Genomic DNA, 27,310 nt, shown 5'->3' with positions numbered 1-27,310 from the left:
TGCTTTTACTTTATACTTATCAGAGCGATTTTAATGGCAATGTAGTTCTTTTGCAGTTGTTTTTGATTGTCTAAAGAACTACAGGGGAAGAAATGGAGAACAGGAAATTACAGTAATCGCTAGTGTCTTTGGGAATTTTACTCCTTAATAGACATATTTCTTTTTACCTTTATGATTGTTGTAATCAGCCTAGTTTGTTTTAATTTGAAATAACCTGTCTAAATTTCCCTGTGATTAAAATATAGTGCAGTGCTGCAGGGTCTTAAGAGAATCACAGAAATATGTTACTTACTGCTTATGGCATTTTCCCCCTGTGTTAGTATATTTGTTTGGTTAGGTCTTGGGAGTGGTCAAATAGTGAGATTTATGCAGATAATTGCAGTGATTATATGTGTTTGGGAAACAGCAGAGGCATTCATGTTATTGTAATCACAGTTATATCAGCTTTTAAAAAAATATGCAGTTGGTGAATTTGGCTTGAATTATGTTATTGAATTAAAATATATATTGAAAATCTGTATATAAAAAACTGTATTAACTAAGTATTATGTGAATACAGAGGACTTTTAGGCATAGACATTACCACTGAGAAATTGATAGTTCTAATTAGGAGGTGGTTTAGTTGCTATGTCGTGTCAGGCTCTTGTGACCCCACGGACTGTAGCCTGCCAGGCTCCTCTGTTCATGGGATTCTCCAGGCGGGAATACTGGAATGGGTTGCCATTTCCTTCTGCAGGGGATCTTCCCGACCCAGGAATCAAACCTGGGTCTCCTGCCTTTCATGCAGATTCTTTACCAACTGAGCTCTGAGGGAAGATGACAGTTCTAGTTAGGGGAGTATGTAAAAGAGTGGTAAACTTGAAGGGCTGGTAGCTGGTACCAGGATATTTGACAAGCACAGGGTGAGTGTTAACATCACATGCCAGCAGAGTTTGAAAGGTAAGTTTTGTGTACTTTGTGGCAGTAGAAGCTTCGTACTTGACATCTGACCTGTGTATGAAGAGGCTAGATCTTGATGTGGATATCCTGGCAAGAGTTTGAGGTATTAGGGGCATGCTTATCTATAGAGCAAAGATCCAGTAACAGAGGAAAATATTAGGTAACATCAGATTGGTTCAGATCATTTCAGTCTATGAGGAACAACCCCTCTGTGATGCAGCTTTTCATGTTTTTATTTTTTTATTAGATTGTGCAGTGTATCTTTCAGTAACAGAAGCCGGGAGGTGTAGACAAGATGGTTTAGGAAGATGAACAGTTGGTGCCATTAATGCATGTTCACTGAGTAGTTTTGTGGAAAAAAGAGGTAGATTATCAATATCTGGGTTTGGTGATTTAAAAAAAGTTATTGTCATTTATAAAACTTTTCAAAGCTGAATGTCAACTTGTTCTTCTGACCAGTCCTTTGAAAACCCAGTGTCTTTCCCCACCCAGAAGTTTGGCACATTTGGAGGTATTTTGAAGTGTTTCTGTCCTTCCACCTTAGAATTTGAATGGAAATAGTCCATTTTGGTTTTCATTTCCAATACAAATTCATTGTACCCTTGAAACGTATAGCAGAACTAAGGTGCCCCTACCTTCCTATCAGATATCAAACCTGTGATACTGATACAGCATTCAGCAGTATTTTTGAAGTTTCTTTCATGTGTTAGGGCAACATGCTGTGCATTCAGTTTACACATTATTGTTCAGTTCAACCTGGCATCTTAGAAAAACAACTACTTACATCTTCTGTCTCCTGTCCTAACTGCTTAGGGAAGTTCCTGAGTGCTTATGACTTTTAAATGACATTAAAAAAAAAAGAAAACTGATTGACTGAATGGTTTTTCAGTTTTTGGTGGGGCACACCATGTGGCATGCAGGATCTTAGTTCCCTTACCAGGGATCGAACCCACACCTCCTGCAGTGGAAGCGCAGAGTCTTAACTACTGGACCACCAGGGTGGTTGTTGTTCAGTGACTAAGTCACGTCTGACTCTTAGTGACCTTCACAATTAACATCATGAATGAGAAGCAGGTAGACACCATGTACTGCTAGATGTGATATTTCAAGAATATATCACTTATGTAATATTCCAACCAGGGAAGATTAATCTGGATCTAACCATGAGGAAATATCAGACAAACCCAAATGAGGAACATTTTGGGAGAGAGTTGGCCTTCCCTGGTGTCTCAGACTGGAAAGAAATCTGCCTGCAATGCAAAAGAAGCAGGAGACCTGGGTTCGATCCCTGAGTTGGGAAGATCCCCTGGAGAAAGGAATGGCAACCCATCCAGTATTCATGCCTGGAGAATCCTCATGGACAAAGGAGCCTGGTGGGCTACAGTCCATGGGGTTGCAAAGAATTGGACACGACTGAGCGACTAACACTTTTCATGTTTACATGTCATGAGAGTCTTCATGAGGAAATGAAGACCCAAAGAAACCATTAAACCTGTGTATTTTTACACCAAGTTTGGTGCAGAGTCATGGGAAGATATGTAGGGTAAAGGGTATGAGATAAGTATGTATAATAAACCAGGGGGAAATTTGCAAGTCCTATTTGTTTGGGTTCTTCTGAGTCCTCTTATCTTTGAAGATAAAGGGTGCTCCCTTCCTCCCAGTATAGGAAGGGGCATTTCTCACTGGAGGGTTTAATGACTTGTTTCAGGGGACAAGGGCAAGGAATATGGGGCTGTGGCTGGGGGTGATAGAGATCAGAAAGAGAACTTTCTGCTTATACTGTATGCTCAGTCTCCTTCAGCTTAAAGCAGTCAGTATGCCAGGGTGCCTTGTGGAAGCATGTCCTAAACCCCATCATAATTCTTTTAAGTTACGTGACATAATTGAAGAAAATCCTCTATGTTATTCAAAATATGAAAAAAATGAACTTGAAAAACTTAGCTCTTGTTTCATCTTTACGTCTAATTCATGTCATTTCCCTGTCATTTAGTTTTTTGGTTGCTGTTTTCTAATTTCTTTAACTATAAAATAGTAATAACAATAGAGGCCGCAAAAGATAGTCGTGAGATTTGTAAATCATTTTGATAAAGATTGTCTCTAGAGTGCACTTCTGATTTTTTATTGTAAAAAAAATACTGGATTATACAAAATATTAATATGGAAATAATTCATATTATTATCTGAAGTAATTGTCTTGATATGAAAAAGCTGCTTTAGTATCAAAGGGAGTTATAGTATACAATTATACATATTACTGCTGATATTTTAATCACACTGTCAGGGTATTAGTAATATTAATAAGTCAGAATTAAATTAGAAAGCCTAAGCAGTCAGATTTTTGGAAAATTAATGACTGAACAATACATAATATATACGGTGTATAGTCAGTGCTTTAAATCCTTACTTTAAAGAATTACATTATACACAGATGTGTTTTATAAATAATTCAGACTAATTTAGATGTATGTATAATGAAAAGTCATTAAAGGGTTTCCTTCATCAAAGATTACCTTTGTCAGTGATTTGGTATACAGATTACCATTTTCCAGCTCAAGGCATATTCCTTAATATATTAAGGTACTTATTGGTAGTATTCAGTACTTTTTGTGTGCCAGTTTTTTTTTAATCAAGAAAGGAGAGCACAGAGGAACAGCCCTTATGTTCATCATTCTAAATTACTTGTTTTGCTACCTATTTTTTTTTTTAAGGAATAAAACAAAATTAAAGTCTCTACTGTATCCTCAGAATAATAGAAATATAAATATTCTGTGCATTTAAAAAATTCACAGAAGTTACATTACTCTATTTATATCTTATTTCAACTTGTTTTTTCCATTTGATAGCTATTTGTAGTTGATGTATAGAGTTTGTTCATTCTGAATATTTAAATAATACATATTTTTTAAAGATGAAATATTTAGTTTTGTGCATTGGGAAAACTCAGATCAACTGCCTTCTGAAAAAATAAGTTCCTGAGATTTCCTTTTAGCAAACTTTTGAAACACAGATAACATGACTTCCTGTCTCTCAGTTTCCTGTATCCATGACAACCTGTGTTTTACACACTGAGTGTGGAGGAACTAATGTGAAGAGTGGTGTTTCCTGAGCAAATTGTGACTTTAAAAAAAAGGTGGAGGGGTGGAGGTCACCAGTGCCACAAAAGAAATGCAGCCTAGAAATGTCGCTCTTCAGGTTTAGGAAGAAAACCGTTGCTTCAATCAGCCGAGTGTTAATAATATGAATTTCCTATTCTTGGTAAGATTATTTATTTAAATATAAACTTTTAGCTGAAACAAGAAATAATTCGATTTGTAAAAATCCATAGTTTAAAGAGAGTTTAATTGTTCTGTACTGAATTTGTGTTTTCGAAAATTATGTTGTTAAATTGATAGTAGACTTAAAGTTGATGAAGGGCGTATTTATAGCCAAGATCTTTATCTCCGCATCATCATTTGTCAATTTTGTTATAGTCAGTTGTAATATTTTAGGTTAACTTAGCAAACATTTCATTTTGCAGTTCATTAAATTTGATTATCATTTTGTTAAACAGTGAGTTAATGGCCTAGAGGCACTAATAATTCTAGAACATATTTCAGACTTATTATTTTATGCTATCACTGTAGTATGATTTATGATATTTAGTATTATGGCTAATCCTAATAAAATAGGGTATAGAATTTCTAGTACGATAAAGCTTTCAGTTAAAGAGCTTTTTGATGATTTAAAGTTTTACCTTTTCTTTTTGTAGCCAATTTTGATATGAACAGAGAAACCAAGAACAGGGCTATGTGTGGAGCACGTTTCTCTCTGCCTTGCCCACGACCGTTTCTGCTTGTTGCCTGTTATCTTGTGTTGTTTTTCCATAAAGAGAGTCTTGGATGTTCGTCTGTTTGCCAGCTCTGCACTGGGAGACAAATTAACTGCCGTAACTTAGGCCTTTCAAGTATTCCTAAGAATTTCCCTGAAAGTACAGTTTTTCTGTATCTGACTGGAAATAATATATCTCATATAAATGAAAGTGAATTAACTGGACTTCATTCTCTTGTAGCGTTGCATTTAGATAATTCTAGCATTGTGTATGTATATCCAAAAGCTTTTGTTCATTTGAGGCATCTGTATTTTCTGTATCTGAATAATAATTTTATAAAACGCTTGGATCCTGGAATATTTGAGGGACTTTCCAATCTTCGTAATTTATATTTACAGTCTAATCAACTATCTTTTGTTCCAAGAGGAGTGTTTCATGATCTAGTTTCAGTTCAGTACTTAAATCTGCAAAGAAATCGCCTCACTGTCCTCGGGAGTGGTACCTTTGTTGGTATGATTGCTCTTCGGATACTTGATTTGTCAAACAATAAAATTTTGAGAATATCAGACTCAGGCTTTCAGCACCTTGGAAACCTGGATTGTTTGTATCTAGAAGGTAATAATTTAACAAAAGTACCATCAAATACTTTTGAAGTACTTAAGAGTCTTAAAAGACTTTCTTTGTCTCATAACCATATTGAAACAATACAGCCCTTTGCATTTAAAGGGCTTATCAATTTGGAGTATCTCTTCCTGAAAAATTCAAGAATTAAAAATGTTACTAGGGATGGATTTAGTGGAATTAGTAACCTTAAACATTTGATCTTAAGTCATAATGATTTAGAAAATTTAAATTCTGACACATTTAGCTTGTTAAAGAATTTAATTTACCTTAGGTTAGATAGAAACAGAATAATCAGCATTGATAATAATACATTTGAAAACATGGGAGCATCTTTGAAGATTCTTAACCTGTCATTTAATAATCTTACAGACTTACATCCAAGGGTCTTTAAGCCATTGTCTTCATTGATTCATCTTCAGGCAGATTCTAATCCTTGGGACTGTAGCTGCAGACTATTGGGTCTTCGCGACTGGTTGGCATCTTCAGCCATTACTCTAAACATCTTTTGTCAGAATCCCCCATCCATGCGTGGCAGAGCGTTGCATTACGTTAAATGGACTGACTTTACAAATTGTGTTACATCTTCTGCAAATGTATCCAGAACTTGGGCTATAACATCTCTTCATATTTACCACAAGACCACTACGTTAATGATGGCCTGGCATAAAATAACCACAAATGGGAAACATTTGGAAAACACTGAGAGCGTTACTTTCGGGGAACCAATTCGTACTTCACCTGCCGGTAGATTGTTTCAAGAGAATACCTTTGGTAATCCATTACAGACCACTGCGATGGTACCTGTGCAAATACAGCATTCTTCTCCTGTTAACTTGAACTTGGAAAAAAACAGTGCTCTACCGATTGATGCTGCTTCAGTATCAGGGAAAACATCTCCGATCTGTACACAAGAAGTTGAAAAGCTGAATGAGGCTTTTGACATTTTGCTAGCCTTTTTTATTTTAGCCTGTGTTTTAATTGTTTTTTTGATCTACAAAGTTGTTCAATTTAAACAAAAACTAAAGGCATCAGAAAACCCAGGGGAAAATAGACTTGAATACTACAGCTTTTACCAGTCAGCAAGGTATAATGTAACAGCTTCAGTTTGTAACACTTCCCCAAATTCTGTAGAAAGCCCTGGTTTGGAGCAGATTCAACTTCATAAACAAATTGTTCCTGAAAGTGAGGCACAGGTCATTCTCTTTGAACATTCTGCCTTATAATTTAATTAAATAATGGGCTGTAAGAAAACCTCAGTGTCATGGACATGAATAAAACGGAAACATCCTTATAGAATTATAGACTTTATTTGGGTATATAATGATTTCTGTGAGCTTAGTATTAATAAATACAGGTTTTTAATAATTTGTGAATACTGTATTCATTGCATAAATATTATCTTTGATAGGCACTATATCAAGTAATAATAATAGCTGACATTTCTGTGTACCAAGCACTATGTTAAATATTTAACACTGAATCCTTAAAAAGCCTATAAGGTAATAATATCTTCGTTTTACAGATAGGGAAACCTAGGCAGAGTGAGTTTAGAAACTGTCCCAAATTCCAGAGCGCATGCTTTTAATTTTCTGCTGTCCTGCTGCCTGGGTGCTAGGGTTATAATTGTGAACAGCATGGACATGGGTTCCTATTTTTGGTAGAGCTTGAAATGTTGAGAAGGGCACATAGGGTTATTGTATAGTATGGTAAGTACTGCACTTGGAGGTACTGTTTTGTATAACATATATGGAGAGGAGAGAAGGCTTTATAGGAAGAGGGACATTGAAACTGGCTTGCAAAGAATAAGTAGACATTAGCCTAGCCTAGTGAAGAGAGCTGAGTAGTAGGTAGAGATAACATTGTATCAGAAGGGTTGAAGAAATAGAATACTGCTTTCAGGAACTAAAATTCACTCCATCTGGAGTTGTAAATGGTATTGAGATCTGCAGCTAGAGAGAAAAATCAGATGATGAAGGATGTTGTAATTTCATGTTTTTCCCTGGGGCAGCAGGGGGCCATGGAAGCATCTTAAGCAGTGGTAAAAGTAGCAAATGCTATTGTTTGGTGACACATTCAGTGCTTCTTTTAAACATTTAGCATTTGGCAAATATAAACTGAAAGTGCACTGTTTCTGGAAGTAACAAGACTAGAACCAGGATTGATCTGAATCATTAATCCGGGGGAGAGATGCTGGAGGCCTGGACCAGGGTATTGGCAGAGAGGATGGATGGATTCTAGAGCTACTTTGCAAGATGCCTTGATGATTGGCTGAGGAATGGCAGACGAGGGAAAAATCGTTATGTTAGGTTTTTGGGAAACATTTGCCTTAAGGTTACAAGCAACATTTTAGAAAACTTCTGTTCATTTATAAAACACATACAGAACGAAATAGACCTGTTTGAGTCACCACTTAGGTCAAGAAATAGAACATTCAAACAGAACATATACGTGGACTATTCTTAAACTTGAGGATTATAGAAATAGACAAGTGTTTAAGCTTTAAGGTGGAGGGGGACCCATATGTAATTTGGACATTTTTACTCGATTATCTTACCCACACCACAACAAAAACAGCAAAATTTGTCATGTTTGTTCTTAAGGGTTGTGAAAATGGCGGGGAGGGGGCGGAAGAGGGGGAAGCCTGAAAACCTTTTCCAAGGCTCTGACAATCAGCTTCGATGTTAGGTCTTCCTACCCACCCAGTTGACTGCGCGTGTACTTTCCCCGCCCTGTCCTGTTGCACTTCTTGTTCTTCCCACTTCTCTGCTTGTCTTCTGTTACTAGGCCAGACTGAAAGACATATGCATGGACTTGTAATGTGTTGTGCTGCTCTGGACTAAGAGTAAAGAGAATGGGGTAGGTGAAACCAAAGAGAAGGTTGTTCTCTTTACCAGTTAGACTTTGTTTATATGCATCACCCACTGAATAATAATTTTTTTTTCTCCTTAGAAGGCCTGTTTCATTTCTCATTAAAACTTGTACTTTTCTTTTCTGTTACTGGACTTACTGATGAAGCCTTAGGTGGGTGAGGAGGGATATGAATCAGTAGTATCATTATTGTCTAGATTGTTAAAGATTTCATAGTTAGGGAGCACTATTAACAAGATAATGGGTCCGCTTTTTTCAGTATTACACCATCTCAAGTATAGTTTTTAAAAACATTTATAATGGTGAGGTCATGCGTTCAACCCCATAATTATCAAATCTATTCCATTCTTTTATATTACTTAAAAAAAATAAACAACAAGAAAAACACGAGAACCAGTTTGTCAAGTGATTCCTATAAACACTGAAAACTAGTATTGGTTAGGTTTTTTCACCCTAATGTCTTTTCCAAATGGTTCTACACCAGTCATTGATCATCTCCTTTTTATGGAACTTTAGTATATCTTCATTGAACAGTATTTCTTAAAGCATAGTCTTCCTGTTGAAAATCATGTAAAATGGCAGTTTCTTCCCATCCCACTACACACAGATCATTGTAGTTATTTCTTATTGTCTTAAAGAGAATGGCTTGCTTTTTCCCCCCACCTCTCTGTACTCATTAAAAAAAAGTTAATTGGAAGAATGGTTTATAATATGAGCTTCCCAGGTGGCACTAGTGGTAAAAAAAAAAATCTGCCTACCAATGCAGGAGAAGCAAGAGACGTGGGTTTTTTCACTGGGTTGGGAAGATCCCCTGGAGTAGGGAATACTCTTGCCTGGAAAATTCCATGGACAGAGGAGCCTGGAGGGCTACAGTCCACGGGGTCACACAGAGTCAGACACGACTGAGCATACACACATACAACAGGAGAATGGTTTATAATATGAAAGACTTTGTAAGGATAATTGTTGGGTATAAACTTTTATTTTTAAATAACTTAGTGAATTTCCACATGAATTTTTTTATCCTGTTTACTTGCTAACATTTGTCAATGGTCACTTTTCATGTGACCATGAAGAGAATTAACTGTGTAGAAAGATGTATGTTTCCATTTAAGTGACAGAAATATTTTCAGCCTAGGTCCTGGAAGATAGAGGAGAGGGCACCTGATTTTAGTGTAAATGGTGTGATAGGAATTCTGGAATAAGACCGACATATCAGGGCTTTTTCCTTTTTTTTTTTTTCCCAATATACTGTTCTTTACTTAGACTTGTTAATGTAAGCAGAAAAGTATACTTTAGAGAATATTTTATTTGGTTGTGGCTTTTAGTGCTTAAAAATGTATTTATTCTCTTAAATTACCCTAAGTTCATCCACCCTCTAACTTAGGATTTGATGTGAGTTCAAATATTATTAGGTACAGTGTACAAGTTGTGATCTAGTTAGAGCAGAGAAAATTTTAAAGTGACTAAAGTTCTGGTTTCTTTTTGGGGCTTGCTACTATGAAAAACTTAAATCATCAACTTTAGGTTATAAAACTGTTCAGAACAAGTAATTTAAAATTTTGTGTTCTTGTAAATGTTGTGTTCCTGAATACCTGTGTTTCTCCAGGGCCCAAGGGGATGAAGATGTGATGTTAAGTATGTAAATTCATCACATCAAGAAGTTATTTAAGACACATGGTCTATGATAATGAATCAGTACTCACTAGAAAATTACTAATAAAAGTTGGACAAGTGAAAAGAAGCTAGAGTCCTGTTCACATTTAATCTATTACTTATTGTTCGGGTAACCAGATGAATATTAGAATTTTTTTGATTTGTGCCTTTGGGATTAAGAATTTTGTGTTATCTTTCTAGGGGCATTTTGTTTTCTGAACACCTGTTGTTGAGTGTGTAATGATACAAAAGGACAGAAATAGTTTTTAGCCACTGTGATTTTTTAAAGTTGGGTGAAAAACACAAGGAAGAAGGATTTTTTTTTTCTTTAGTATTGTGCATAGTTTTCAAAAGTAAGGAAAAAAATCACTTTCCATGAAGTTTCTGCAATTCACGTATTCTGCAGGTATTTTTATATACCCGGAAAGTAACCTCAAAATGTCATACCTCTAGGAAATACTAAGATTAAGAGCTGTAGTTTCACTCCTGTATATTTGACTAAAAAAGAAAGTTTACTAAAAGTGGAATTGTTTTCAATGATCAGGTGATCTTTACCTACTGAGTAAAATTTTTCATGCTCTCACCTATTTATTTACTGTTTGTGTATATATACATATATATATTATGTATATACACACATATATACAAAACAAGTAGATGTTTAAAAAGGCCTGCTTTCTTTCTGTAGTGTAGGTTAACTCTGGTCTGTGCAAATAATGTGTCAACCAAATATATACAATAAGAAAAAAGTGATAAGTAAAAAGGAAGATTACTAATACTTCTTGCCCTTCAGTTTTAATTTTATTGTCTTTTTTCATCCTTGAGGTTAAACATTCCTTGCATTATCTAAGATGAATGTTTCAGACATAGGTTTCAATACAGTGACTTTCTGTTCTGTTTTCTGCCTCATATCTGGAGTAGAAGAATCAGTTGTAATATGTTACCTACAGTTTAGTTACCCAGACTTGTAATTTAAAAAAGAAATAAGTAAAAATAATACTGTTTGTAAAACAAGGGAGGGCAGTTTTTGAGCTTTGGGGATCATAAATTCCCATGATTATTTATTCTGTATTCCCATGATGCATAATGTTACCCTAAGGGACTCCAGGAGGTCTTCGTGGCCCAGGGATCAGACTCACAGACAGGCCTGGTTTAATCCCTGGGTTGAATAGATCCCCTGGAGAAGGGAGTGGCTACTGATTCCAGTATTCTTGCCCAGAGAATTCCATGGACAGAGAAGCCTGGTGGGCTACAGTCCGTGCGGTTGCAGAGTCGGATATGACTGAGTGACTAACATTTTCACTTTTCACTTTCCACTTGGGAAGCCCAAGTTAATTGATCGGTTCAGTTCAGTTCAGTCGCTCAGTCATGTCCGACTCTTTGCGACCCCATGAATCACAGCATGCCAGGCCTCCCTGTCCATCACCAACTCCTGGAGTTCACCCAGACTCATGTCCATCGAGTCAGTGATGCCATCCAGCCATCTCATCCTCTGTCATCCCCTTCTCCTCCTGCCCCCAATCCCTCCCAGCATCAGAGTCTTTTCCAATGAGTCAACTCTTCGCATGAGGTGGCCAAAGTACTGGAGTTTCAGCTTTAGCATCATTCCTTCCAAAGAAATCCCAGGGCTGATCTCCTTCAGAATGGACTGGTTGGATCTCCTTGCAGTCTAAGGGACTCTTAAGAGTCTTCTCCAACACCACAGTTCAAAAGCATCAATTTCGGCCCTCAGCTTTCTTCACAGTCCAACTCTCACATCCATACATGACCACAGGAAAAACCATAGCCTTGACTAGACCGACCTTTGTTGGCAAAGTAGTGTCTCTGCTTTTGAATATGCTATCTAGGTTGGTCATAACTTTCCTTCCAAGGAGTAAGCGTCTTTTAATTTCATGGCTGCAATCACCATCTGCAGTGATTTTGGAGCCCAGAAAAATAAAGTCTGACACTGTTTCCACTGTTTCCCCATTTATTTCCCATGAAGTGATGGGACCGGATGCCATGATCTTCATTTTCTGAATGTTGAGCTTTAAGCCAACTTTTTCACTCTTCACTTTCACTTTCATCAAGAGGCTTTTTAGTTCCTCTTCACTTTCTGCCATAAGGGTGGTGTCATCTGCATATCTGAGGTTATTGATATTTCTCCCGGCACTCTTGATTCCAGCCTGTGTTTCCTCCAGTCCAGCGTTTCTCATGATGTACTCTGTGTATAAGTTGAGTAAGCAGGGTGACAATATACAGCCTTGACGTACTCCTTTTCCTATTTGGAACCAGTCAGTTGTTCCATGTCCAGTTCTAACTGTTGCTTCCTGACCTGCATACAAATTTCTCAAGAGGCAGATCAGGTGGTCTGGTATTCCCATCTCTTTCAGAATTTTCCACAGTTTATTGTGATCCACACAGTCCAAGGCTTTGGCATAGTCAATAAAGCAGAAATAGATGTTTTTCTGGAACTCTCTTGCTTTTTCCGTGATCCACTGGATGTTGGCAATTTGATCTCTAGTTCCTCTGCCTTTTCTAAAACCAGCTTGAACATCTGGAAGTTCACGGTGCACGTATTGCTGAAGCCTGGCTTGGAGAATTTTGAGGATTACTTTACTAGCGTGTGAGATGAGTGCAGTTGTGTGATAGTTTGAGCATTCTTTGGCATTGCCTTTCTTTGGGATTGGAATGAACACTGACCTTTTCCAGTCCTGTGGCCACTGCTGAGTTTTCCAAATTTGCTGGCATATTGAGTGTAGCACTTTCACAGCATCATCTTTCAGGATTTGAAATAGCTCAACTGGAATTCCATCACCTCCAGTAGCTTTGTTTATAGTGATGCTTTCTAAGGCCCACTTGACTTCACATTCCAGGATGTCTTGACTCTAGGTCAGTGATCACACCATCATGATTATCTGGGTCGTGAAGATCTTTTTTGTACAGTTCTTCTGTGTATTCTTGCCACCTCTTTTTAATATCTTCTGCTTCTGTTAGGTCCATACCATTTCTGTCCTTTATCAAGCCCATCTTTGCATGAAATGTTTCCTTGGTATCTCTAATTTTCTTGAAGAGATCTCTAGTCTTTCCCATTCTGTTGTTTTCCTCTATTTCTTTGCATTGATTGCTGAAGAAGGCTTTCTTAGCTATTCTTTGGAACTCTGCATTCAGATGCTTATATCTTTCCTTTTCTCCTTTGCTTTTTGCTTCTCTTCTTTTCACAGCTATTTGTAAGGCCTCCCCAGACAGCCATTTTGCTTTTTTGCATTTCTTTTCCATGGGGATGGTCTTAATCCCTGTCTCCTGTACAATGTCACGAACCTCATTCCATAGTTCATCAGGCACTCTATCTATCAGATCTAGGCCCTTAAATCTATTTCTCACTTCCACTGTATAATCATAAGGGATTTGATTTAGGTCATACCTGAATGGTCTAGTGGTTTTCCCTACTTTCTTCAATTTCAGTCTGAATTTGCCAATAAGGAGTTCATGATCTGAGCCACAGTCAGCTCCTGGTCTTGTTTTTGCTGACTGTATAGAGCTTCTCTGTCTTTGGCTACAAAGAATATAATCAGTCTGGTTTTGGTGTTGACCATCTGGTGATGTCCATGTATAGAGTCTCCTCTTGTGTTGTTGGAAGAGGGTGTTTGTTATGACCAGGGCATTTTCTTGGCAAAACTCTATTAGTCTTTGCCCTGCTTCATTCCGTATTCCAAGGCCAAATTTGCCTGTTACTCCAGGTGTTTCTTGACTTCCTACTTTTGCATTCCAGTCCCCTGTAATGAAAAGGACATCTTTTTTGGGTGTTAGTTCTAAAAGATCTTATAGGTCTTCATAGAACCGTTCAACTTCAGCTTCTTCAGTGTTACTTGTTGGGGCATAGACTTGGATTACTGTGATATTGAATGGTTTGCCTTGGAAACGAACAGAGATCATTCTGTCGTTTTTGAGATTGCATCCAAGTACTGCATTTCGGACTCTTTTGTTGACCATGATGGCTACTCCATTTCTTCTGAGGGATTCCTGCCCATAGTAGTAGATATAATGGTCATCTGAGTTAAATTCACCCATTCCAGTCCATTTGCGTTCGCTGATTCCTAGAATGTCAACATTTACTCTTGCCATCTCTTGTTTGACCACTTCCAATTTGCTTTGATTCATGGACCTGACATTCCAGGTTCCTATGCAATATTGCTGTTCCCGGCATCGACCTTGGTTCTATCACCAGTCACATCCACAGCTGGGTATTGTTTTTGCTTTGGCTCCATCCCTTTGTTCTTTCTGGAGTTATTTCTCCACTGATCTCCAGTAGCATATTGGGGACCTACTGATCTGGGGAGTTCCTCTTTCAGTATCCTATCATTTTGCCTTTTCATACTGTTCATGGGTATCCTGGTATAAATCCACCTGCTTTTAATATTCAGTAAGCCAGTCTACTGAAGTCTGCTCATGGAAGTACATTAAGATAAAGTTTTGGCTTTAATAATCAGCTATGAGGGTTTTTTTGTTTGTAAACTCCTGAATGTTGTTTTTCTCCTGTGCTGTAGAAAACCTCAGTTTCCATGGATACAGAAGACCTTGTGTACTATATCATTTTAGAGTATAAGAGTCTTGAGCATCCATGGATATCCAAGCACAGTTGTATAGACTAGCATGGAGTTTGGCTAATTCTTTCAGGGGCACTAGATGGCTGTGTTGGAGCTAATGTGAGCTGCCACTCGTGGTACACACTGGTTTCAGAAAATTAAAATTTCTAAAAGTACATGGTCTCCTCTGGCTACTTTTTACTTCTGCACATTATACCTGACAGTAGATTCGAATGGATTTACACCAGAAGACTCCTGTTAGGAGATGATACACTGAGAATTCCAATAATGTGTTACTCATAAGTACAGTATGTAGCACATATAAAAGGAAAAATTGAGCTTTTTTCATAAATAAAAATAGTATAATACCTAATTCTTGGCTTGTTGTGTTTAAAGAAATAATGTATATAAGATTATCTAAGGATAATGACTTTTCTCCTTCTCTCTCTTGCGCCACACCCGTTGCTGTTTGATTCCTGGTTTACAGCTCTCATTTGATTGTTTCCATTTTAGATGTCCAATTACATTAGAAGGCATGTATATTACAGAAAACAAGGTTCTTTATTTCTAAAATATAGCATTGAGAGAGAATTGTGTGAATAAAAAGGAAAGCAAATGCCTAATATTCAAAACTTCATATAGAATACTGTATAAAATTTTTACCCTAAATGCTTCGTTTTAAAGTGTTACGTTTTACATATTTGGAGGGAACATTTCTGTAATACTTCCAAAAGGAGAAAAAGAAATTATAACTTCATAGTGCTTCTTTTCTTTAAATATCTGTTCTGTATGCCAGGAAAGTACAAGCCTCTTCTAGCTTTTTTGTTACCCCATTATTCTGGGGTTCTTTTCCCAAACTGCTTAATGAATGTTGCATCCTTCTGAGTGATTTTTTGAATTTGAATGCTCTGAAGATACATAACTTCTCCTTTTACTGATCCCCAAATATGGGCTTCCCAGGTGGCGCTGCTGCTGCTGCTGCTAAGTCGCTTCAGTCATGTCTGACTCTGTGCGACCCCGTAGACAGCAGCCCACCAGGCTCCCCCATCCCTGGGATTCACCAGGCAAGAACACTGGAGTGGGTTGCCAGTTTTCTCCAGTGCATGAAAGTGAAAAGTGAAAGTGAAGTCGCTCAGTCATGTCCGACTCTGAAGAATCTGCCTGACAATGCAAAAGACGAGGATTTGATCCCTGGGTTGGGAAGATCCCCTGGAGGAGGGCATGACAAGCCACTTCAGTATTCTTGCCTGGAAAGCCCATGGACAGAGGAGCCTGGCAGGCTGCAGTCCATGGGGTCGCAAAGAATCGAACATGACTGAGCACACTCTCACATACAAATATTGCATAGAATCTTTTTCTTCAGTACTTTTCTTCTAGAATCGACCCTTTTCATTCAGAGTCAAATTACATACCTTTCTACTCTGGGCCATAGTCATTTTCCCTCTTGAAATCCAAGCCTCCATCCCTCTGGCACCTAATAGATACTCCAGAGTGAGCATAGTGTCCCTTTGTCTACTGGAATTAACCCTCCCCTCCCCTGGAGGCTCAGAGGGTAAAGCTTTTGCCTGCGGTGCGGGAGACCCGGGTTCGATCCCTGGGTACGGAAGATTCCCTGGAGAAGGAAATGGCAACCCACTCTGGTACTGTTGCCTGGAAAAATCCCATGGATGGAGAAACCTGGTAGGCTATGGTACATGGGGTCGCAAAGGGTCAGACATGACTGAGCGACTTCACTTTCACTTTTCACTTTCCCCCAGCTAGATCTCTGCCTCTTGTGTCCTTTTCTGTGCAGCATGGGTCACATTTTAGTGAAAGAAAAAAAAAAAAAATGACAGACTGACTGAGGTTGCCTCACCTCAGTTCTTCACCCCTGCAAGACAGGTGTCTATCCAGACTTCTTTTGGTAGAGCTAGAAATTCATCTGCAGGCAGGGGAGGGAAGAAAGGGGGTGAATCCGATGGTCACTTGACTGACTTCTCTAAGCCTGAGTAAGCCATGGGCCAGGACAAGTCTTTCTTCTGACTGGTGTGTGCAGGCAGGGTAGAGGGTGGACCTGTGTCCTCTGGCCTGTGTCCAGTCTGCTTCTGGGAATATCCTTATCCCATCTTCTGTCAGATTTTGACACTTCTTTTTGTCAGCCATTCACTAATTGTATTTTTTGGCTTTCTGTAAACCTCAGGTTCCTAAACCTGTTAGATTTCTGTCAGAACTGTTCAAGCTTTATTCTGGTTCCAGCAGTGTCAGCTAAACAGTCTCTTCATTTATGAGAAAGGGCTGAAGTTACTGCTTTGGCAGTAGCCGTGTAGTCAAAAGTTTATCTTGTCCATGTTGCAGTTTGATTATCGTAATCTATTCTCAGCTCATTCCAGAAATGTGCATATCTGAATTGAGACCTGATTATGTAGAACTGTTATTTTCTAATTATGGCAAACATACGTCCTCTTACCCTCTCCTCAGAAATGTGTGCCCATGCTGGTAGCTCCAGCAGTGATCCGTATGATTTATTGTTTGAGTGGCCAAGTCATGTCCGATGCTTTTTGGGACCCCCATGGACTGCAGCCCCCTAGGCTCCTCTGTCCATGTGATTTTCCAGGCAGTAATACTGGAGTGGGTTGTCGTTTCCTCTCCAAGGGATCTTCCTGACCCAGAAATAGAACCCCAGTCTCCTGCATTGACAGGCAGATTCTTTACCACTGAGCCACCTGGGAAGCCCATATATGTGTGTGTGTGTGTGTGTGTGTATGTGTGTATTCTTTTTCAGATTCTTCTCCATTGTAGATTTTGATAACATACTGAATTTCGTTTCCTATGCTATACAGTAGGTCCTTCTTGATAACCTACTTCATATATACTAATATATATCTTAATCCCAAATTCCTAATTTATCCTCCCCCAGTTTCCCTCTTTGGTATCCGTAAGTTTGTTTTCTATGTCTTTGAGTCTATTTGTTTCTTTGTAAGTTACTTTGTATCATTTTTTTTTAGATTTCACCTATTAAGTGATATCATACAATATTTGTCTTTCTCTGTTTAGCTTACTTCACTTAATATGATAATCGCTCAGTCCATCCATGTTGCTGCAAATGGTATTATTTCATTCTTTTTTATGCCTGAGTAGTATCCCAATGTTTGTATATGTGTATGCATGTATATAAACCTCATCTTCTTTATCCATTCGTCTGCACATGGATATTTAGTTGTTTCCTTGTTTTTGCTGTTATAAATTATGTTGCTTTGAACTTTGTGGAGCTTGTATTTTTTTGAATTAGAGTTTTCATCTTTTCTGGATTTATGCTCAGAGTGAGATTGCTGGATCAAGTGGTAACTCCATTTTCCGTTTTTTAAGGAACATTCATTCTGTTTTCTATAGCAGATGCACCAGGTTACAGTCCCACCAACAGTGTAGGAGGGTTCCTTTTCTTCTACATCCTCTCCAGCATTTCTTATTTGTACACTTTTTGATGATGGCCATTCTGACTGGTATGAGGGGATACTTCAATGTAGTTTTGATTTGCATTTCTCTAATAATTAGCAGTGTTGAGCATCTTTTCATGTGCCTACTGGCTCCAATACCTTTTTCTAAGATGTTTCTCACTGAACCACATAAGGCAGACTGTGTTTCTTTAGAGAATTTTTTTTTATTTCTTTTTTTTTTCCACTTTATTATTTTTTTAAATTTGAGAGTAACTGCTTTGTTCTGTATGCTAAATCACTTCAGTTGTGTCCAATTCTTTGTGACCCCATGGGCTGTAGCCGACCAGGCTCCTCTTCCATGGAATTCTCCAGGCAAGAATACTGCAGTGGGTTACCATTTCCTTCTCCAACGGATCTTCCCAGCCCAGGGATCAAACCCACGTTTCTTGCATCTCCTGCACTAGTAGGCAGGTTCTTTACCACCAGCACCACCTGGGAAGCCCATCACTGCTTTGCAATGTTGTGTACACAGTGTGAATTAGCTGTATGACCTAGAGGGGTGGCATGGGGGAGTGGAGAGAAGGTGTTTAGTTCTTATGTGAAGGATATATAGTGATATCAAAAATGTATACTATTTCAATAGGCTGTTATATACACATTAAAATGTAACAGTGATATCAACTTTTTATTATTTTACCGGTCTGTTGATTTAGTTCTCTAAAATCTGATCACACTTGAGAGTACAGACATATGATTTTGACTTTACAAAGGCGGGAACATTACCCAAACTGTGTTGGCTTTGGGAACTACTTTACTGAATATTTTAAAACTTAATTATGCTTATTAATGCAGTATAAGAAACATGATATGTCTCATGCAGGAATGATACAGTGAATTCTCTGAAGACAAGAGTTAAATAATTTAAATTTTTAGATTATTTTAAAATTCAAATAGCATAATTTTGTGTACCAGTGGATGGTTATATACTTCTCCTTTTTTAAAGTCAGGCCTATTAAGGTATAGTTCACATAGAGTAAAACCTCTTATAAGCATACAGTTTTGACAGATATACACAGTATATAACAGTACCACACTTAAGGCACAGTATGTAACCATCACCCCAAAAGTTCCCTTGTGGTCCCTTTGCCTGACAACCACTGATGAAGTAATTTTGCCTTTCCAGAAAGTCACATACATAAATGAAGTTATGCAGTATATAGCCTTTCAAATCTGTTTTTCTTAGCATAATGTTTTTTGAGATTTTTTTCCAACTTGTTGCATGTATCTCTAGTTTGTTTCCTTTTATTGCTGATTGTTCTGTTGGACAAGTGACCCACAGTTTATCCATTTGTTACTTGGTGGACATTCGGATCATTTGTAGTTTGGGGTTATGAATAAAGCTACTATAAATATTCACATACAGTTCTGAGAATACTTGTTTTGGTCTTGGGTAAATACCTAGGAATGAGATTGCTTACATGTATGGAATGTTTAACTTTATAAAAGTTGTGAATGTTTTTTTCCAAAGTGGATGTTTATTCTTACTGGCACTGTATGAGAGGTCCTATTATTTCTCACTCTTGCCAGCACTTGGTATTGTCAGTCTTCATCGTTTTACTTTTTATTAAAATCTCATTACAGCTTTAATTTGCATTTCCTTTGATGACTAATGAATGATATTGAGCATTTTTTCAAGTGCTCATATGCCATCTGTATGTCTTACTTGGGGAAGTATCTGTTCAAATATTTGCCCCGTTTTTTAAATTGAGTTATTTGTTGTCTGAGTTTTCAGAGCCAGGATCTTCCTCAGATGTTTGTTTTACAGATATTTTTTCACAGTCTATGGCTTCAACATTTTGTACCTTTATCTTTTTAATTATAACATTAACATAAGACTATTATAATAAAGAATGTTAAAGTATTTCTTTCACATCTAATCTACCCACGTAAGTATTTAAGCATACTGGTAAAAGTATTTCTGCTTTAAGAAATATATTTTGAAAGTTTCCTTTATACTTTCACACTAAAATTTATCTTCATGTTCAAGAGGATAGTTAGGGAGGGAAAAAAGCAATTGTCTGTTGAAATAATCCATTTCAACATGTTTTGCTCTTCTTGTATTCTAGTGTTATCCAGGATAAATTCTGTGGTATTATAAACATCTCAGTGGAGGGCCTACATGACGTCATGACTGAAGATCCTGAAACGGGAACTTACAAAGAGTAGGTGTATCATTTAATTAATTGCACTTGAACTTCAGTAATTAATTATACCCTACGTTATTTTTTATCATAACCATATAAGCATCGTATGGCAGCTTTTAAATTTTGTCTTTATAAAAGAAAACTTTTGTTATTTTGCTTGTAATATTGTTTCATCCTGAGATAAGCTAAATTTTTTATAGTGAAATTTTGAATTGGGGTTCTTTGGTCTAGTCAATCATTTTATGTCTTGACATTAGGTTTTAAAAAAATATTGCAAGTGTAGTTTGTCATATAAATTCCCTTTTTAAGATTTTTAAATTATTTTTAATTGAGGATACTTGCTTTACAGTATTGTGTTGGTTTCTACATACATCAACATGAATCAGCCACAGGTATATGTATGTCCTGTCCTTGAACCCCGCTCCCACCTCCCACCCCATCCCACTAGGCATACCACCTTGAATACGCCTGACCTTGTCTTTCAAAATATTTTGAATATGTTCTTTTTTTCCACTAACAGTGTTCCCTTGCCCTTCAGGCAAGTTATGGAGAAAAAGGGGCGTGGATTAGCATCCTATATTTGTGTTTGACTGGTTGAAGCATCACTGGCTCCTCTAAGATAGTAGAGGGTCACATGGTACTTGACTAGTTCCAAAAGACAGTAGTAAAATTTCAGTTGATCCTTGTACAGGGTGGACGGGGGTTTGGGGCTCCAACCCTCTTCACAGTTGAAACTCCAAATATAACTGTACAGTTGACCCTCTATGTCTGAAATTCTGTATCTGTGGATTCAACGAAGCACAGATCGTGTAGTACTGTAATATGTGTAGCACTGTTATATGTTATATGTTTATTGAAAAAAATCTACACAGTTCAAATCTGTGTTGTTCAAAGGTCAACTGTATTCTTCAGGAGCTTAGTTAAAATCATGTTATCAGGAATGCTGATAATCTCACATTTATCTGTTAATTTGAATAAAATTTTTAATCATCATATCATTTCATAGTAGAATTATCACACCTTTCCTCTTAATACTGATATTAATAAAGGGAATATTTCATAATGATAAGGAAGGCTTCATGAGATTCCAGACTGCCTGACTTCTCCTCAGTAATGTATTTAGCCTGTTTTCCTGGCTTGAGGATGGCCATTCTAACAGGTGTGATATGATATTGTGGTTTGGGTTTCCATCTCCCTGGTGATCGATGATGTTGAGATCTTTCCTGTGTCTGTTGGCCATCTGTATGTCTAATTTGGAAAAATGTCTGTGCAGATCCACTGACTGTTTTTTAATCAGATTGTTTGATTTTTTGGTATTGAGTTGAATCAGTTGATATATTTTGGACCTTATCAAATGCATGATTTGTAAATACTTTCTTTCATTAAGTTGCCTTTTCCTTCTGTTGGAGGCTTCCTTTGCTGTACAGAAGTCTTTGGTTTGATGTAGCCCCACATGTTTGTTTTTGTTGCCTTTGTTTTCAGAGCAGATATAAAAAATCATCACCAAGACCAGTGTGAAGGAGCTAACCACTGTGTTTTCTTGTCGGAGTTTTATTGTTTCAGGTCTTAAGTTCAAGTCTTTGATTCATTTTGAGTTAATGTTTTGTGTTTAGTTTATCTTTTAGTTTCATCTTTTTGCATGAGTTTCTTTTTAGTTAATAGAGCTCTTACTTTATTAAACCAGGAAAATATATCAATGATGCTTATAATTTGCCTTCTGCTTGTCTTTGTTTAGACTGGATTCCCTTTTTTTCCTTAAATAATGCATTGTTTTTAGGCATATTGAGAAATGAGGTTGACAACCTGTTGCTAAATTTGGGAATAAGGAAGAAAAGAGACTCATAAGTTGTGGTTTTATAGTTAGAGTACAAAACATATTGCCATCAAGGATGTAATTTTTTTAGAAACAAAAATAAAATGTAGGCTTTTATAAGCATTTAACCCCCTCTTGATATATTGACTCACCAGACAGCTTTTCGTAATGGAATAGAGAATATCCGAAGCAGCCTTGGTTCCTTGACTCTGACTTATCCCCTCTGTATTATCCTAACTTGTGTTGGTCTCAGTGACCTCCTTGACGCCTCTCTCCAGTTAATCCTTCTGATCCATTCTGCTCCACTTCTTAAAATTAGAAGTCCAGTTTTGTTTAGCATGAAGTTGATGGGACACTGTTCTTTGCTGATCTTCAGTTTATATTAATTGGCCTTTTCTCTTCCTCTCTAAATTCTTTCCCCTTTCCCAAATGTGCCATTTCCTTTGACTCGCAACATTTCTTCTCCTTGGCAGGTCATGCCCTCAGCATTGCCCTGTGTAGCAAATACCTCCTTCTAGATTCCTTTCCATAATCTCAGTAAAAATTCATTGCTTCCTTCTCTGCTTCTTGGTGGCTCCGATGGAAAAGAATCTGCCTGCAGTGTAGGAAACCTGGGTTCGATCCCTGGGTTGGGAAGATTCTCTGGAGAAGGGCATGGCTACTCACACCACTATTCTTGGCTGGGAAATCCCATGGAGAGAGGAGCCTGGCGGGCTACAGTTCATGGGGTCACAAAGAGTCAGACAGGGCTCGCAGGAGCGACTGACACTTTCACTTTCTGTTCCTTCACGGCACTTTGTCTATACTACAAACATACAACTGTTCAGTTCAGTTCAGTTCAGTTCAGTCGCTTAGTCGTGTCTGACTCTGTGACCCCATGAACTGCAGCACGCCAGGCCTCCCTGTCCATCACCAACTCCCAGAGTTCACTCAAACTCGCATCCATCGAGTCGGTGATGCCATCCAGCCATCTCATGCTCTGTCATCCCCTTCTCCTCCTGCCCGCAATCCTTCCCAGCATCAGAGTCTTTTCCAATGAGTCAATTCTTCACATGAGGTGGCCAAAGTATTGGAGTTTCAGCTTTAGCATCAGTCCTTCCAATGAACACCCAGGACTGATCTCCTTTAGGATGGACTGGTTGGATCTCCTTACAGTCCAAGGGACTCTCAAGAGTCTTCTCCAACACCACAGTTCAAAAGCATCAGTTCTTTGGTGCTCAGCTCTCTTCACAGTCCAACTCTCACATCCATACATAACCACTGGAAAAACCATAGCCTTGACTAGACGAACCTTTGTTGGCAAAGTAACGTCTCTGCTTTTGAATATGCTATCTAGGTTGGTCATAACTTTCCTTCCAAGGAGTAAGCGTCTTTTAATTTCATGGCTGCAATCACCATTGCAGTGATTTTGGAGCCCCAAAAAATAAAGTCTGACACTGCTTCCACTGTTTCCCCATCTATTTCCCATGAAGTGATGGGACCGGATGCCATGATCTTAGTTTTCTGAATGTTGAGCTTTAAGCCAACTTTTTCACTCTCCTCTTTCACTTTCATCAAGAGGCTCTTTAGTTCCTCTTCACTTTCTGCCATAAGGGTGGTGTCATCTGCATATCTGAGGTGATTGATATTTCTCCCAGCAATCTTGATTCCAGCTTGTGCTTCCTCCAGCCCAATGTTTTTCATGATGTACTCTGCATATAAGTTAAATAAGCAGGGTGACAATATACAGCCTTGACGTACTCCTTTTCCTATTTGGAACCAGTCTGTTGTTCCATGTCCAGTTCTAACTGTTGCTTCTGACCTGCATATAGGTTTCTCAAGAGGCAGGTCAGGGGATCTGGTATTCCCATCTCTTTCAGAATTTTCCACAGTTTATTGTGATCCACACAGTCCAAGGCTTTGGCATAGTCAATAAAGCAGAAATAGATGTTTTTTTGGAACTCTTTTGCTTTTTCGATGATCCAGCGGATGGTGGCAATTTGGTCTCTGATTCCTCTACCTTTTCTAAAACCAGCTTGAACATCTGGAAGTTCATGGTTCACGTATTGCTGAAGCCTGGCTTGGAGAATTTTGAGCATTACTTTACTAGCCTGTGAGATGCGTGCAATTGTGCGGTAGTTTGAGCATTCTTTGGCATTGCCTTTCTTTGGGATAGGAATGAAAACTGACCTTTTCCAGTCCTGTGGCCACTGCGGAGTTTTCCAAATTTGCTGGCATATTGAGTGTAGCACTTTCACAGCATCATCTTTCAGGATTTGAAATAGCTCAACTGGAATTCCATCACCTCTACTAGCTTTGTTCGTACAATGGTTAGTTGCATATATTCAATTTAGTGGTCATAAGAGGATTTGAGGCAATGAATAATAAGTAAAGCACATGCTCTTTGTGACTGAAAACTATTAATTTGGGGTTGAAGGAATTTAAACAGGAAACCTTGAATGGAGAAACATGCCATCCAGGTGTAAAACAGCCTTGACTTTACTAACTACCAGGGCAAAGAAAAGCATTTGGAATTACATGGTTCCTGGTATCGTGTAGAAGGAAGTAGGTGTATCAAGAGAGGGAGACTGTTTCTTGCCCTGAATCCAGAAGTGAATTTTTGGTAAGATATTTTTCTGATACTTATATAAGGGACTGTAAAAGGATTTTCAGCTGCAAGTAAGAGAAACCCCTGAGTCAGCTGACTTTAACAATAAAAAAGCAATTGCAGGTGAGAGAGGGTTTCCCAGGTGGTGCTAGTGGTAAAGAACCCACCTCCCAATGCAGGAGACCTAAGAGATGCAGGTTTGATCCCTAGGTTGGGAAGATCCCCTGTAGGAGGGCATGACAACCCACTCCAGTATTCATGACTGGAGAATCCCATGGACAGAGGAGTCTGGCAGGCTACGGTCCATAGGATCACAAAGAGTCTGACACGGCTAAAGTGACTTAGCATGCATGGATGTGAGTGGGAGGCTCTTGGATTAGGTATTCGTGACCACACAATACCGTAAAGACCCAGTTCTTCCTACCCCGTCCCCTCAACACATGAACTTCATGTGCAGGCTACTTACCCTCATTGTCAAAAAGTAGTTCTCGACACTACAGTTCATGACACTGCCAGTGCCAGACGAGTAGTCATCTTTTTCCTTGTGTCATTTTAACATCATAGGACACTGTCCTAGAAGTCATTTCATCAGATTTCTCTCCATATCTAATTGGCTAGAATTTCTTAAACATACTCATGTTGAAAGCAGTCATTGACCAGGGGAATAGGATTTCCTTAATTGCTTACTGAGCCACCAGCGCTGGGGCTCAGATCAGCTTTTTCTGAAGCATATGGTGTGCATGGAACAGGAGGATAACTGACAAGTTCAGGGCTCAGTTGGGAAGGAGGACAATTATACAGGCGACCTAAGTGTCCACTGGAGAGATCAATGGAATAGCATCAGTTCTAGTTTTCTAATCTCCTTAAAAAGTGGGTTTCTATAGATTAAATAAAAGTTGTAGCTTTAAGCCAGAAATAATAATTTCATATTGCATGCTAATACTGTTGGTTGTGTTTGGCTGGTTGGTTTCTTGTTGGGAAAGATTCTGAGTTAGCCAGCTAGAGTGCCTGGATGTATTTAGTGAATGAGTGTAGAATGTGAGGGGTGGCTGCCTATGTTTATATGTTAGCTGTCCCTATTTTAAGCTGTTGTTATTATAATTTTATTACAATTGCTTTTATTGCACTCACAGCCCACATCTTTTAGCTTAGTAAAATTCTATTAACGTTCACCTTGCTTTTTGTGTAAAACATGATTTCCTATCTTTAATCTTTGTCAGCAAAATTAGATTTGATTTTTACTTGAAGATTTTCCTGCAGGAGAAAATTTCAGCTTTGGGTTTTTCAAATTTTTTTTCACTTTCCACCTTTCAGAGACCCAAATGAATGCAATTTTCAGAATTTCAAAGTACAAATATCCCACCCTCTGACAAAAATGTGTATATTTATATCCAGAGTATACTTTATTATTAATAAATCTTTAGGGAAGGGGGAACAGGGAGCTTTCCACTGTACAAGTAAGTTAACAGATTTTTGAAATGTAGTGAAAGAATTTGATACAGTATAAAACTTACTTCCATGGAGATCCAGATTCATCACAATTAAAATTCAAGTCTGCTGCATACTTCAGAGGGCTAATGTGAAGGAGGTCCATCTTATTATTTATTTCTAATACAAACTAGAATCGAAACTTTTCCTAGACTTTTCACTTTATTAAATACCTTTGGAGTTGAGATAATGTCATAATTTTACACCTTTGTGCTTGAGTTATTTGGCCAAGTAGTTGACCATTGAACAATGCAGGGGTTAGGGGCATCCACCCTCTGTGAATGTGAAAACCCAAGTAAACCTTATAGTTAGCCATCTTCACCGACAGTCGTCTGGTTCCATGTCCTCAGATTCAACCAACCGTGGTTGTGTAATACTGTAGTATTTTTTAAATTAATTACTTTTGGCTGTGCTGGGTCCTTATTGGTGCATGCAGGCTTTCTTTAGTTGTAGTGAGGGGACTGCTCTTCATTGCTGTGTGTGGGCTTCTCTTGCTGTGGAGCGTGGGCTCTTGAGTGCCTGGGCTTCAGCAGTTGCAGCATATGGGCTCGGTAGTTGCAGCTTGCGGGCTCTAGAGCACAGGTTCAGTTGTGGGGTATTGCCTTAGTTGCTCTGTGGCATGTGTGATCTTTCCGGATCTGGGATCAAACCTATGTCCCCTGCATTTGCAGGCAGATTCCTAATCACTGGACCACCAGGGAAGTCCCCGATAGTATTTATTATAGGGAAAAAAATCCATGTATAATTAGACTCCTGCAGTTCAAACTCGTGTTGTTGAAGAGTCAACTGTACATCATGGTGGACAAAAGCATTGCAGCTCCAAAAGAGTAAAGCCATGAAGTGAGTTAGAGATTGAGCTCTTGCTGTTTTTCAGGGTTTCCGATTTCCAGTTTAAGGTTCTTAGTATTTGATTCTATCAGGTGGACTGACTGGGTCAGAGATAGTTGTTTCAAAAATGAATTTTTTAATGATCGGGGATAAGAAGAAAAGGACATTCATGTGCCCTACAAGAGTGAGTCTGATCAAGTTTCTGGTTTTAGCACTTGTCCCTAACCCTAAATCGATGGTTATTTATATAGCTAAGTCAAGAAATGCCCTTCATGTATACTTGCTACAAAACATAACAGAAAGCAAGCTTTCTTTGCCACAGCTTTTTATTGGTTAAGAACTTAATGACTCTGATAAATTATAGAAGTCTGTTCTAAATTAGGGACAGTAACGTTCATTCTTTTCACTCGATTCACTAGGCAGCATTCATCTTGTCTCCCTGGAGCCAGTGTTGCCTGAATAGGAAGCTATCTTATCTCTGCTAATGTAAAGAGCAGTGATGCAGATAATCAAAATA

General features: G+C 38.2%; 1 protein-coding gene across 5 annotated transcripts in view; it reads left to right on the top strand.

Moving 5' to 3' along the window:
• Positions 1 to 27,310, top strand: part of IPO11 (importin 11) — a 202,537-nt gene that overhangs the window by 145,639 nt on the left and 29,588 nt on the right. For 3 of the 5 annotated variants that reach the window (XM_025270486.2, XM_044932629.1, XR_006546670.1), the window contains exon 28: positions 20,000 to 20,095. In XM_025270486.2, the coding sequence (XP_025126271.1) occupies positions 20,000 to 20,095 (96 nt within the window). Of the gene's footprint in view, positions 1 to 4,687; positions 4,808 to 5,740; positions 5,911 to 19,999; positions 20,096 to 27,310 lie in introns of those variants that run through there. The other 2 variants (XM_025270489.2, XM_025270490.2) reach the window with 2 other exon arrangements.

Source organism: Bubalus bubalis, chromosome 19 (genome assembly GCF_019923935.1).
Source record: "Bubalus bubalis isolate 160015118507 breed Murrah chromosome 19, NDDB_SH_1, whole genome shotgun sequence".
Classification (NCBI taxonomy): Eukaryota; Metazoa; Chordata; class Mammalia; order Artiodactyla; family Bovidae; genus Bubalus; species Bubalus bubalis.
The sequence above is the reverse complement of the archived record's forward strand: the minus strand, read 5'-3'. Positions and strand labels throughout refer to the sequence as shown.